We start from the raw sequence: 15,938 nt of genomic DNA on the forward strand, positions 1-15,938 counted from the left end.
TGAGTACAAAAGGCAATAAGTATCAATTCTAACCCCAATGAAGTAAAAGCGAGGTTATTGACAAAATATACTCACTTTTCGAAACCTATTCAATCCATAAACTTGTAGAAAATAGAGAAATAACCAAGAAACAATGAATATAAATAATATGGTGCACATTCGAAGAAATAGAGACTAAATATACTTTTCAGATAAAAATGATCAAAAGTATAATTAAAGCACCAATTTCGCATATATAATGATATGCATCAACTAATATGTATATGCATGCTTCTACACGAGTCTAAATGTCCACACATAATAAGACTAAATCTTTACCTCAGTTGATACCTCCCCGGTGTCCAACACCTTTCTAGTGTCAAATGTCACTACGCACATACACCCTAAAGTAACATGGGTATTCACGCGACTCCGGAGGAATTAATCTAAATCCAAGTAGCAATATCATAACAATAACCACACAGAATGCCCCCATCGTGCCAACTCAGTCCCTATCAAAGAATTATATGCAAGGATATATGGGCAGATGAGCATGTATATGCATATGAACAGAGAAATAAACATGCAGAGATGTATGCATGTGTACAAGTATAACTACAACTACAACTACAATATTATGTACAAGTATAACTACAGCTACAACATGTAATTCAACATACAAGATAGCTTATCATATCCAAATAAGGAATCAAAAGACTAGACATGATCTCTAACGTGAATAAAGTCGTTCAAGTAGTCACACAAAAAATAAGGCATAGAACAAGAAGAATATATCTCACACACGGTACAAATAAGCCTAACCTCTATCCATAAATATGGTATAATACTGGTGCCGCATATACGCTTGTCACTTTGCATATACGTGACCCCAAATACATTGTATTTATAAGTCTTTTTAAGACAATTTTCTCAAGTCGAGGTTAGCTAGGATACTTACTTACCAAAAATAGGCTCCAACCTTCCAAATTGTCCTTTCCCCTATCCTCGTTCTCCAACCACCCAAATAATACTCAACGAGTTCAAATAAACTTATAGGAGTTAACTCCAAATGACAAAGTTTCGATCTTGGGATAATACATAATTACCCCATTGGGGTTGTACCAAAGTTCCAGTTGCACCCCTTAAAAATACGAGTTGTCCTATGACCCCCTGGTTTTATTTAAATTGTAATAAATACCACCTTTTGAGATAACAACCAGTTTCAAGAAAATCAGTGGATTACACGCACCAACCAGCTTGTGCCACGTCGTTTCTTTTTCATTATTTTTATTTTTATCATTATTTTAATTTTATCTTTTTATATTTTTGCTTTTTCGTTTTTGGGACCTTCTTCTCCGGTGAGCTCAGCCTCGCCGGAGATTTCCACCGGAAGAACTCCATTAAACCCACCCCACTTCCCCACGTCTTCTCTTCTTCCCAAAACAAACCCATCAGAGAATCATCCTTCAAAAAACTTAGTCAATACCCACCCCAAAACTCAACCAATACCTTCGCAATGGAGCTCAAATCTGAACTACGAACTCACCAATAGAGAATCAACATCCAGATATTAATTTGAAGAAATACTCGAAAAATCGAAGAAACCTAGGTCCTCGTCTTTACCGCAAATTAGTTTGAAATTTCTGGCCGAAACTGCCTCAAATTAGTTCCAATCAACTCCCAAATGTGGATTCAGCTACGGTTTATGTCTCCAGCAAGATTAGACTACACCAAATCGATTTCGAACTCGCAATTTTGGACTTAGAGCGAAAAAAACCCAAATTTGGTGCACTGTTAGTCGGTTTAAAATCTGATAGAGTTTCTTATTATTGTTTAATCTTGTAGAATTTTAATTTATGAGATTGAAGCGAGCTCTATCATATTAATCTCCATTGTTCCAGGTGATGAGTAAGTGAAGATGAAGAGAGAAGAAGGAAAAAGAAAAGAAAAACATAGAAAAAATATAATAAGAAAAGTAGGCGAATAAAAAGGTGGCGAAATTAAAATTTAATATATATTTTTTGTTTCCCACTCTCCTCAAGAGAGTGTATATCACTCTTTATACCATATCAGCTTAAAAGGTAAAACTTTTTATATTTTGGATACATATAGGGGGGTCATACGACACCCATATTTTTAAGGGGTACAACTGGAACTTTGATACAACCCCAATAGGATAATTATGTATTATCCTTTCGATCTTTAATAAAAAAATTCAAAGTCAACAAAAAGCTAACCACGAGCCCACATAGTCAAATCTCGAGACTAATATCGCATCTTGTCAATTCATAACCTCACGAGTCCAAATATGTGATTAGTTTTCAAATTCGACTCAAAATTGAGATTTTAAATCATTATATTCACTTTCTCAACTTTTAGACAAAAATTCCAATTTCTTTTGTTCAAATCCATGTTTTGATGTTTGATCTCGTGATAGATTCATGTATAAGCCATAGATTTGGATTAGAATCACTTACCCCCAAGCTTCTAGATGAAGATCTAGGTCAAAACCTTCCAAAATCGAGCCCCCCAAGTCTCCAAAATGATGAAAAATGAGATAAGAAATCACAAAAATCGAACTCCTTATTTACCGGCCGAAGTTTGATTTAGGAGCTATAGCCACCAATTCTCAAGCTGACACCAAAATTTCCTCCAAAAATTGTGAAATATTCTCCAAATGCGTCGAAATTCACCCGAGCCTCCCGAGATCCTTTTCAATCATCCCAACTAGTGTGTATACCCTGTACAAACTTTTCCAAGGGCTAAAAAACATCCGAAAATATCATAACTAAGAACCAAGATCCAAACCAAAATATAAACTTTCTTAAGTTCCTCAAGTTCTAACTTTCATAAGATATGTATGAATTACCCCCAGCCCCTCGGGTGCTAAACCGAACATACATACAATTCCAAAATCATCATACAAATCTATTGAAACTTTAAAATGATAAATCCTAACTTGTTTACCCAAATTGTTGACTTTGGTCAACTCTTCTCAACTTAAGGCTTCAAGTTAGGAACTAGATGTTCCAAACTACTCCCGAACCTCTCGAGACCCGAACCATTCATACCTACAAGTCATAAAATACTAAATAAACCTAAGGGAATTATCAAAATAAGAGATGGGATCCTAGAACTCAAAACGACTGGTTGGATCGTTAAATAAATATCCTTTCATTTTCTGATTATTTTGTCTTCATATGCACATAATTCTTTGGATGAAATTTATTATAGTAGGCATGTATGCTAGCGTGCATGTGGCTTTTGGCATTTTCCTCCTCCTCCTTCTACTTCTCGCAATCCTCTTTTTCTTTCCTTAAGTTTCTTGGTAGAATATTCTAATTCTTAGATAGTAATGGAAAAGTTTCATTTACGGAACAGGAGAAAACATAGGAGCGCACATGGTCCAGCAATGTTTGAATTTGAACTCAAAATCAGAAATAGATTTATGCCAAATTGCATCCCTAATCATCTTATACGCACATAGAGACAACGCCTTTAATGTTAATTTATACGCGTAGTTTCTTTCTTAATGTTTACCCCCATGTTATGAGCTAAAATATTAGCTTATGTTAATTTAAGTATATACACAGTACCGCAATGATGCGTCTTTAAATTTGAAGCGAATTCAAAATTTAAAGTTTATACGTTCTTACTCTAAATATATGGTTCAAAAAAGCTACTAGTTATACGTGAACTCATACAAATACTATAGATGTGTTCCTGCTTCAAATAGTATTTAGCAGTAACGGTTAAGACGAAAGATCTAGATGAGACATAACATAACACGGACTTACTGTTTGTTGTTGCCTTGTTGGTATTTGAGTTGTTCGTTTTCTATATTGCTCATTGTATATGTATTCATTGAAGGCAGCCAACTGAATTGGAGAATCTACATTTTCTGTCTTCTTGTATATATGTGGTTAAGGGAATGAACCCATTTTCTAGAAGTTAATTGGGCAAGGATAGAAAAAAACTAGTTTCCATAGAAGAAACAATCATAGTTAAATTTTGAAAAGTAAATCACGACAACTATAGTGCGTTGCATAAAATTCATGTGTGTGAAAGAAAGAAGAAAACTCGATATAAAAGAATTAATCATTCTCTTTCACCTTATATTGGGTGAATTGATCGAATATTAAACAATTATCTCTTTGTTCTTTTCTTCTACTACTAAAAATCAAGTCAGAAGTTTGGAATATGGGATTAATGATATCTTTTGTTTCTTTTCCTATTTTTTATCTTGGCATTTCGTTGAGGAAAAAGCAGTTAAACTATTGTTTAAAAGAGGCACATGAACCAACTGTTATCAATGGCGATATAGAATTCTTCATGTGATTCTATTCCAACTTGCTGTGCGGCGATGTTAATGAGTGCACCTTGACTATTTTATCGCGTATCTGTTACTTTCAACCAATATGAGTATCGGATAATTTTGTCCAATTCAACTTATACAAAATTAAAAACTCACCTAACATTTTTGTGACACCTAATATGTCATTGTAAATTATATTCACTTTATTAATCGCTAGACCACATTTTTGGATGGATACCGTATATATATTATATATATAGACTGTCGATATGTTTCCTCTATAATATAATAAAAACACCTTGGTATGTAAACATTAGATTTTAATGCATGGGGCATGTATTTTGTTAGTTATGGGTGAAGACAGTGAAATGTCCCTTGAAGAGGCGCAAATATATAGTTTTATTGTTCCCTATGCAAAGAATTCCAAATGATATTGGATTCAATCTCATAATTGTAGCTATGCTTAGCTTGCGTAATTTTGAGAAGTTATTTTTGGAAATATTATATTGGTAATAATTTATTTCACTTTTTTCTCAAATTAGAATTTCAAGAATAATTTAAAGCTGTTTTTTGTAAGAAGAGCACATAGATATTTAATTTTATAGATGTCGTTGTCATCACGTATCTAGAAGCGTCAGCCAAACTTTCACCAAGTACTCGGACCTATTATAAGAATTAATGTACATGTTACTTATTATACAAAAAAAAGTTGATATTATAGGCAGAAAAGTGTTGGATGATGGAGTTTTTTTTCCCACTTGGTATCCTGCTTTGAGCCCGATTAATTCGGATTCGTGTCGAGAAGTCTCATTTGTTGTGTAAAGCGTTTCCTACCAAAATGTGACTCCATACTTGGCGTTCAAACCCGATACTTATTAAGAATGAAGGAGTATTTTTCACTTTACCATAACCTAATTTGATGGTACGAAGTTATTATATATATTGAGACTGTTCAAATAAACAATATGTCTTCCTCTTTAATAATTTTAACAAAATAAGATGAGAAAACATATTCTTTAATAATTCTAGATATATATTTGCCGGCATTTTACAATGCTTTAGTTGAAGATTTCATTCCTTTTTCTCTAAAATTTAAAGCTGTGAAAACTGTTTAATTATGATAACTCAAAAGATATAAAAACTAAAAGAGAGAGATGGTTTCTATGCGGCCAACAAATCCAGCAAGCTGTAATTAGACAAGCATCACAATTTATTTATATATTTTATTTTGTGGAGGAGTTAATCCAAAATTTATCTTTTCTACGTGCAATTGAATTTAGTAGGAAGATTACAATGACTAGCCAATAAACAAATGCTAATGGATGCCAATAATTTTCTCTACCGAGGCCCCACATAGCGAGTACGCTACCTAATTAGTGAAATTTGAACTAATAATATACAGAATAAAGTGCTTGCTTTCCCCCTGAAAAGAATTTTAATTAGATTCTGAAACTGTTTGACCAAAAAATCTTCGAGTGCATGTTGTTCAAGTGATGATGGATTTGGTAAACAATTTTTTTAAAAGGTAGCATGAATATATATCTATGATGAAAACAAGTGCAATGAATTAGACAAAACGCATGGAATATAGCTGGTTATATTCCTATTTATTTCAAATTAAAGATTAATTAAACATATACAACAAAGAAAAGAGAAGAAATTATGAAATATAAGGTTACGTTCCTGATAAGAGCAAAATACTGACGAATGTTTCATGGTTGTCGAGAAACGATGATGCTGCAGACATAAAGTGGAACAGCAAGGGCTAATTATAAATTAAAAAGCTTAATTAGGAGAAGATGTTTAGTTAAATGAATTGGATTGTAGATTAATCCTACTGCTAAGCCAGAGTCCAAGTGAAGAATGCACTCAAGTAGTGGAATGTTTAGTAGATTTAATTAGACTACTTTTCACTTGAAACGCATAATGTAGTACGAATATAGTAATTTATATAGTTACCTGCCCTTAGTATATCATTTCTTAGCTAGCTACTGCCCTGCAGCCATTGTAAAGGACACTTATTAATATTTCTTCACAAACTTTAGTACTACTCACTATATAAACAAGTACGAGCCAGGAATGTGTATGCATATTTTCCCAGCTCTATATTCCATCTTCTTCTTCTTCTTGTTCATATTATTCTGTAAATTATTACTCTATCCACTCGTTGAATCTCATTTCTCCTCATTTTCCTGTAAGAAAACATTTGTTACTTGATCTCTAAGATATTTTATAAAACTCTGTATGGATTTTGTCCTCCGTACTGAAAAAACAACCGAAAGATATTTTCTTCTTATAGCATAATATATTAATTGATTGATCAGATATATGTAGTTAGAGATGTGCACAGCAATGAATGAATCTCGAGAAGAAAGTGATGATATTATCAGTATAACAAGTGATGAAATGGCTGCAGCCGCCGCCACCATTGAGCAGATGGTAAAACAAAGAGAAGAATTTGTTCGGCCGTCATATTCCTCCTCCCATACTAGTGCTCTTCAATTTTTCAGACGAGTTCCGATGAATGAGGTACTTTTTTATGGCTTTCTCTCTCCCTCTCTCACACACACACATAGTTAGACATACAGTTTATAAACTACTACATCTTCATCTATTTTTGGCACGAAAAATAAATATATGATGAATAATATAACCAACTAAAATTTTAACAAATATTTCGTTTTTAAAGCATAATTCTAAAAGTACAATAAAACGTATATTGAACCCATTAACTTTAAATTATGTATCCGTCTCTACCCACACATAACACAGTCAGACTTGGAGAAAAGGAAAATGTAAAAGACATAACGCACAGGCAGACACATGAATGCGCTCACGTAACATTATGTTAAAAGAACTCCATAACTCTATTTTCTTCATCTGTTTTTTCAAATAACGGCACAGAGAAGCACGAGCATCTGTGTCTGCGCTGATACGACTTGAGCTTTTTCAACTTTTTTTTTTGGGTCAAGCACATGAAAGTACTTTTTTGATATAAGATTATAGGTAATTGTGAGATTTAAACTCAAGATATTTGTCTATTTTTAACCATGTGGTACTATCTCATCTAAAATTAAATTATTAGAAAAAAGTATACTTTTAATTTACTTGACTTTGCCTTCGACATCCTTTATTTTAACGTGTAGATGTATGCATTAACTATAATTCTATTTAGTTTCAGTTCTATGCTAAGCGGCCTCTCCTGGTATAAGAACTACAGTTCAATGGTAAATTAGTACATATATTATCTAAGATTTTTGGTTTTTTTTTTCCTTGTGGTTATCACTTTTAATTTGATCGTTAGCTGGAATTAGCACTCTCAAATTTCTCTATAATAATTATCGTCTATAGTAGCATTTCAGTATAACGGCTAAGTTTTTTTTAGAATTAATTTTTTATGTTATGTTATGATATATGTTCTCTATAATAGCATTTCGCTATGTATAGCAGCTAAAAAAATATTTGGAACAAACTTAGCTGTTATATAAATGCTTAACTATATAATAAAAATTTACGATCATTTTCTACATAAGGTGGCAGATGTACTAATCTTTGTTTTTCTTTTTTTTTTTTTCTGATCAAGTTTACTTTAACGATACTCCCTTTTTCGTAGACTATGAGTCAATCTAATTAAATGGTTCATCTGCACATATTCGAAAATTTAGTTTTCTTTTAACTTTTAAAAATTAAATTTCCTTTTTGGTTGCATGGGTGATATATGCATGAGAATAACATAAATGCATGAAAATGATTTTAGAGAAAAAGTTGCCGTAATTCTCTTTTTCTTTGGTTTTTTATTTACTCATCAAATGTGTTACCCAATGATTCTTTTGGGCATTTTAATTACTAGAAATGTTTTTATAGATATCTAATTAATCTTTTTCTTTGTAAGTCTTGAATATTGATACTCAACGTTTCTTTTAGTGCGTTCAAAAAGTACATCCTTTTATTTGTAAAGCAATCTTTATCTTGAAGATTTACGCAATATGCTAAAAGTCTTCTATTTGGCTTGTGTATGAATTTGTCAAATAACTATATGTAATCGTTGTCATATTATCTCAAAAATTAGGTAATTGTTAATTATGGGTAAGTTCTTCCGAATACATCCTTTATATGTGTTTGTGGTTTTTATGCAAATGATAATTCTCCACTACTGATGTGAGAATTAGTGACAAGGAGACAATTTTTTATTTCCTTTTTAGGATAAAAAGATTGACAAGAAGGTAAATTTCTAAATAAATGACTCCGTTACGTGTTTCTAACCTAAACAAAATCATTGTCTAGTTTGTCTGGCTAGCTAGCTAGAAAAATTATTTTAACAAGCTACTAACTGAAAAATTGACCTATAATGACTCTCATGCCTCCTATAATTCATTCATATTAATTAATTCACTAAAGTATAGCATGTTGAACTAGTTACTACATCAAAATTATAAAAAAGTAGTTATTTCGTTTATCCGTTTAATCAGCTATTCTCTGCTATAAAGTACTCACCAATTATTATATCAAATGCCAGCTTCTTTTACCCATTGAAACATGCTAATGTAAATGGTGATTAGAGACAGATTCAGAATTTTAAATTATTTATGGGCTTTGAATCATAATTTTTTTACTTACTGGTTCGTAATAGATTTTCTTGTATATATTAAGCAAATTTGTTAATACAATTATGTTAGGATCGAAATAATCAGATGTCATGCAGAAGCTAACTAAGCAAATCTTGAACGATGATAAATCAAACAACAAAAAGAGAAATATACAAAAAGTAACACAACTATTTAATGTAGTTCGGTCTATTGTCATGCATCCACAAGCGAATATGAGCATTCCCCTATATAAAATAGAGTATAAAATATCGAGAGAACAACCTCACAAAGAGGCACACACAAGTGACATACTAACACTTGTCTCAAGAAATCTCCTCCTAAACAAGACTCTCAAACCCCTTACAACAACATTGTGGATTCTCCTAAATGAGAAGGAAGTATCCTCAATTTATAAAAGTCCAAAATCTTTTCTTCCAAAAATAAAAGCATTAGTCAAATATGGAAGAATTATATTTTCCTTTTCGTAAAAAGTAAATCAATTATGGCAAATATATTGCATTTCCTTTAAGAGATAGAAAAAATTAAATATGGTAAAAAAAAATAGTACAAACACCTAACAGTTCTACTCTTGGCTTGAATTTTCTGACAACGTAAACTTGATCCACCTTCGTCACATAACTTTCAACAGGTCGCATCTCCAAATCTCCACCATAAAGTTTATCTCAACGTGAGTAGCACTTCAGTCAGATAAAAAAAATGATTACTGTCAAATAGGTTGCGGCTAAAACTACACCCGCCTTGATGAATATGTGTTGAACCTCGCTCTAATACCACTTGTTAGAATTGAAATAATTAATGTCATTCGAAAGCTAACTAAGCAATCTTTGAATGATGATTAAACAGACAACAAAAGAGAAATATACCAAAAGAGACATATCATTTAATGTGGTGCAATCTATTGACCTACATCAACAAGCGGACAAGAGCAATTCACTATATAAAAGAGAATATAAAATATCGAGATAACAATCTCACAAATTAAAGAGACACATATAAGTGACATACTAACATTTGTCTCACAAATGGTTTCCCTAAACAAGACTCTCAAACGCCTTAATGCTACATTGCAGATATTGCTAAATGAGAAGGAAGGATTCTCAATTTATAGAAGTCCAAAATCTTTTCCTCCAAAAAAGGAGGACTAGCCAATATTGAATAATTATATTTTTCTTTTCGTAAAAGGTAAAATCAATTACTCTAAATATGTTGTCCTCCATTGAATAAATAGAAAAATTAAATATGATAAGAAAATCTGAACAAATACCTAACAATTTATAGAGTTTGAAACTAAAATTACTTAATTTTACCGAACCCGTAATTTATATTGTGGCTCCGCCCCTATGGTGCCCTGAAACCTTCTTTTCAAAATTGAGATGTGCACTGTCTCATTAAACAACTTAAAATACCCATACGGGGTAATGAGTATAGACACATTAAACTACACGAGTCTGTGTGGAATCTAACTTTTCACCCATAGATATATAATAGTAAGTGTATCAAATGGAAAAGAGTGACTTTTTCCTTCTTCCTTCCTTTTTCAATTCCTCTATAATATGTAAATCTTTTACGTCCTTAAATTAGTCAAAAAGAAAGGCTATTTTACTAAGGAACAGAAAGGATGGCATTTATATGTGGGCACGTGCTTATGTGTATCCATGTTCAGGTTTTGGCACGCTTCTCTTAATTAATTTCTTCAAATTTTAATTGTTTTTGTTTGATAATAAGGCACTTCTAGATTCGGAATACTAAACATATTTAATAATTATAAAATTTAGCTTTGCGACATGATCAGTGGCAATGACCAATAGTATGTACCATCGAAAGATTTGATTATCTTTAAATAATTTAACCCTTCTATTTAGTGTATTCTTGAGTGGATTTAGTTACATACTTCACTAGTGTTTAAAAAAAAAAATAGCAGGCGAGGCGAAGCCAAAATTTAAAGTTTATGGGTCTGAGCTTACCCTCGAGCTCATAGCATGTCTTAGTTAATTACTGGGTTCACAATTAAATATTTATAAATCTAATGAAGTTTTTAGTACAAATAATGATCTAAGCAAAAGTTACTGAATTCATCCGAACTCGCATCTAATACTCTAACTCCACCTCTAATTTTTAAGATATGACGAATATTTACCATTTTTACCGGGTAACAACATAATGCTTATAATATAATACTCTACCATTTTTTATTTATTTTTAATATGTTAAGTGCACCTTGAAAATGAAGGTGAGTGGAGAACTACTCTTGCTTGGGAAAATTGCATGTCCAGTGGCCTTAACATCATTGCTGTTGTTTTCAAAGAACATTATATCAATGCTTTTCTTGGGGCATATGGGCAAAACAGAGCTAGCTGGAGCTTCACTAGCAATTGGATTTGCAAATGTAACGGGCTATTCTGTAATGAAAGGGCTTTGTATGGGCATGGAGCCCATTTGTTCCCAGGCTTATGGTGCAAAAAGATGGTCAGTTCTAACCCAAACATACATCAAAATGTTTTTACTCCTCTTAGCTGTGACAATTCCAATCACATTTCTTTGGTTAAATGTTGAACCTGTCTTCCTTCGACTAGGCCAAGATCGAGTCATTACAAAAGTCGCCAAAGGTTACTTAATTTTCTCTATACCTGAGTTACTTGCTAGCGCGCACTTGAATCCTTTGAGAGCATTTTTAAGGACACAGTGCATAAATACACCAGCTACTTTAGTAGCTACATGCTCAACCCTTTTGCACCTTCCGATTACCTATCTTCTTGTAACGTATTTGAATTTGAACGTGAAAGGTATTGCGTTGGCTTCTTTTTTATACTCACTGAACATGAACATTGGCTTGATACTTTATTTGTTTCTGTCCAAAGTTGCAATTAAACCATGGGCTGGTGCTACATTTATCTCAACTTTCAATGGTTGGCGTCCCTTGTTGAGTTTGGCTTTGCCTAGCCTATTTTCCGTGTGCTTGGAATGGTGGTGGTATGAGATTGTTCTCTTCTTGAGTGGCTTATTGAATAATCCTGATTCTTGCGTAGCTGCTATGGGAATATTGATACAAACAACAGGGACAATTTATGTGTTCCCATTTTCACTAAGCTTGAGTATATCACAACGTGTTGGTCATGAATTAGGGGCTGGTAACCCTGACCGTGCTAAATTAGCAGGACTCATTGGTATCTTCGTGGCACTGGCTTTTGGGCTCACCGCGTTTGGTGTAAGCGTTGGGGTGAAATCAGTATGGGGGAAATTGTACACGAACGAGCCAGAAATACTTGCGTTAATTTCAGCAGTGCTTCCAATCCTGGGATTAGCTGAAATCGGAAACTCTCCTCAAACAGCAGCATGTGGTGTGCTAACTGGCTCTGCAAGACCAACAATGGGTGTAAGAATAAACTTAGCAGCATTTTACCTAGTTGGATTACCATGTGCTTGTGTATTTGCTTTTAAACTCAAGATTGGCTTTAAGGGATTATGGTTAGGTCTTGTTGCAGCTCAATTTGCTTGTATATGTATGATGGTGTATACATTAATGCAAACAGATTGGAAACTTCAGGCAAGAAGGGCAGAGGAATTGACCAAGGCAGCTTCAGACAAGGATGATGATTCTGGATCCAATCTAGTACCATAAAATATTACGTACATGCGATGCCGTGTTGAAGTGTGTGTGGCTTCATTCTTTCTCATGTACTAAATTCGTGGAATTAGCTGCTCTGACGTCTTGCTGAAATGTGTGTCCATCTCATCTAAAAACTTAGGTTATTACATAGAACATGCTTTTTAACTATTTAGTTATATTGTGTCTCACATATTTGACTTATCCCATTGTAAAATGTCTTTCTTTGTCTCAAGAGAATCCAAGGATTTAGGAGGGAGAATATAGAGAAACCAACAGTGTGACATTTCATTTTTTATTTTTTTGTTAACATGAGTTTGTGAGTTAGAGGGTTACGGTTTGTAATAGGTACCACACAAAAAAACAAGTGTATATTTTCTCCTCAATTTTGAATTGAATATGTTAGATGCCTGCATGTCTTTATCATGAATGTTACCCCTTTGATGAAGAACGCCAGTATATGTGGGAAAAAAATGGAAGGTTGGATGGCTACTATCACCTATACTATTAACTGCTTCTGGAATTGATTCACTTGACAATTGGCATTTGGACAATTTTTTGTTAGAATTGAAAGAAAAAAAAGTTTAATGTTAAAAAGTGTATTCCCTTGCTTGGACAACTCCAGTTGAAGTTAAAATGAGAGTATCTGTTTTGTACTTCAACGGTTTCAATATAAGCATAGTAGTTCATTGAGAAATAAAGCTTTTGGTCTTTCAAGAAGTTTTATGGGATGGCCTACTTAAGATCTGCTGTTTAACTTTTGACCGTGTTAAGATGTGACGACCCAAATTCCACCTAGTTGTGATGATACCTAACTCTAACATGCTAGGTAAGCAAAATAATAGATAACAAACTCGAATGAAAAATCATATGTGAACAATAAATAAGATGCCAGAATATCCATACAACTATCCTAATGATTGGCAGCACAAGTCATGAACAGCTAAAATTTGAATTACAACGTTGAAATACGAAATACTTCATCTGTTTGAAAAGTTACAAAATAGAAATACAAATCTGCACTACCATGGACTAAATGATGGTAGGTGGCTGGAACGCTGAAGTCTTCAATGCTTGCCCTCGAACTCCGCAGCCGCTTAGCTCCAAAATATCTGCACGCAAGGTGCAGCAGTTTGATTTTAGTGCAACCGACTCCAAGTACTCAGTAATTATCTTGATTAACCTCAGTGAAGTAGTAGCGAGGTTTTTAAGTCAAAAGATACTCACTTAAAATTTACATGTGCAGATAATAAGCAGGAAATAAGGGAAGAAATATGACGAATAATAGTAAGAGCATCAACTAGAGAACTAAGGAGCAAGTTAACAGACATGGCAAACAAAGACAAAACCTCATGAATCATTCCACAAAGGAAACAACAACAACAACAACAACAACAACAATAGCAACAATAACAACAACAAACCCAGTGTAATTGTAACGACCCAACCGGTCATTTTGAGCATTGGATTTCTGTTTGGTGGTTTGAGATCTTGAGTAGCTTCATATGATGTATTCCGGCTTGTGTGTATAATTGGTTTCGATGTTAAAGAGATTCGGGATTGATTTGGAAGAGAAAATTTCATTTTTGGAGGCCTAAAGTTGAAGAGTTGACCAAGGTTTGACTTTTGTGTAAACGGCCTCGAATTCGAGTTTTGATGGTTCCAATAGGTTCGTATGGTGATTTTGGACTTAGGCATATGTCCGGATTCGATTTGGATATTTCTAGAAGGTTTTGGCTTTGTTTGGCGAAAGTTCAAAGTTTGAAGGTTCAAAAAGCTCATAGGTTTGACCGGGAATTGACTTTGATGTTATCGGTTTCAGATTGTTATTACGGGAGTTGGAATAGGTTCGTTATATCATTTGGAACTTGGGTGCAAAGTTTGAAGGTGATTCCTAGTTGGTTAGAAGTTGTTCGACATGAGTTTTGAAAGTTGAAAGTTTGATTAGTTTATTAAGCTTGCATTGAAGTGTGATTTGTGACTTTGATGTTATTTTATGGGATTTGAGGCCTCGAGTAGGTCCGTGTTATATTTTGGGACTTGCTGGTATAATTGAACGGGATCATGGAGGCCTCGAGTGTGATTTGGGGTGGTTCCGGACCATAGTTGTGATGTTTGGAGCTGATGGTTTCTAATGCCTCGGATGTTCTTCGCAATCGCGAAGGGGATGCCTTGATCGCATAGTGTATGTTGGGAGCTGGGGCTTTGTGAATCGCGCAACAAGGAATCGGGTTCGCAAAGTGTCAGCGCTTGAAGGTCTTCGCGTTCACGTGGATGTAGTGCATTCGCGTAGGGCCAGAGTTGAGTAGTGGTAATTTTGTCTCCCGCGTTCGCGTTTAGTGTCTGCGTTTGCGATGTTGAAGCTTATTGTCTTCGGAGATCGTGATTGGTTTGGCGCGATTGTGTAGTTGGTTCTTGTCGTGACCCAAAATCCCAACCACGGGATTACGCCTAAAATCCTCTTGGTAGGCAAGCCAACATTAGCTAAAGTATTAACCAATTTTATCAATTTGAAAGCAGGATAATGATAATTAACGATAAATAAACTCTGAAATACATTAAATAGATACATAAGTAACGTAGTTTATGCTACTCCAAAAAATCCGGACTCACAAGCACATGAGCGACTAAAATACTACAAATACGGTCTGAAATGAAATACAATTGTCTGAAACTAGATAAATAGTAAAAACATGATAGAAGGGGACTTCAGGGACCGCGAACGCCGAGCAGATCCATCTCAAGTCTCCTGTAGAAGTCGGATCTGAGTAGTCTCCTCTACGCTCCACTAGGACCAACACCGGGATCTGCACAAGAAGTGCAGAAGTGTAGTATGAGTACAACCGACCCCATGTACTCTGTAAGTGTCGAGCCTAACCTCGACGAAGTAATGATGAGGCTATGACAGGACACTAACTATAAACCTGTACGAATAATAATAAAGGAAGGCAGAAATATAGACAAACCAGTAAACGCATAAGTACGGGACCCGAAGGTCAGCTAACAGAGGGCCCCAAAATAACATCATCTCGAATCCTCATATCATAGTACAGACAACTACCAACAGTTATAACACATCATATTCCATTGCGGCAACCGGATCCCACATTAACACAATATCTGTTGCGGCGTGCAATCCGATCAATATCATATCATTATCTTCTGCGGTGCACAACCCGATCCCAATATCAATTCATTAACATAAATAACTCAACACAACCAATAACGTAATCTCGGCACAAAAGGGAAATAAAGCATACTGAACATCAACGAACTACCGGTACAAATGGAGAACAACCAATACCTCAAAATCACGAACCTCGACAATTCATTAACATAAGAACAACTAAATGACTTACGCAATCAAATATAACATGATAAAGTGCAACAAGTAACGAAAAGACAATAAAGGCATTGAAGATATACAACTAAT

At 34.1% G+C, this 15,938-nt stretch overlaps 1 protein-coding gene across 1 annotated transcript; it reads left to right on the forward strand.

Annotated features, from left to right (window-relative positions):
• Positions 6,283-12,912, forward strand: LOC109228687 (protein DETOXIFICATION 53). The gene is made up of 2 exons (XM_019393851.1): positions 6,283-6,823; positions 11,132-12,912. The coding sequence occupies exons 1-2, from the start codon at positions 6,635-6,637 to the stop codon at positions 12,518-12,520; spliced, it is 1,578 nt and encodes a 525-aa protein (XP_019249396.1). The 5' UTR covers positions 6,283-6,634; the 3' UTR covers positions 12,521-12,912.

Source organism: Nicotiana attenuata, chromosome 7 (assembly GCF_001879085.1).
Source record: "Nicotiana attenuata strain UT chromosome 7, NIATTr2, whole genome shotgun sequence".
Taxonomy (NCBI): domain Eukaryota; kingdom Viridiplantae; phylum Streptophyta; class Magnoliopsida; order Solanales; family Solanaceae; genus Nicotiana; species Nicotiana attenuata.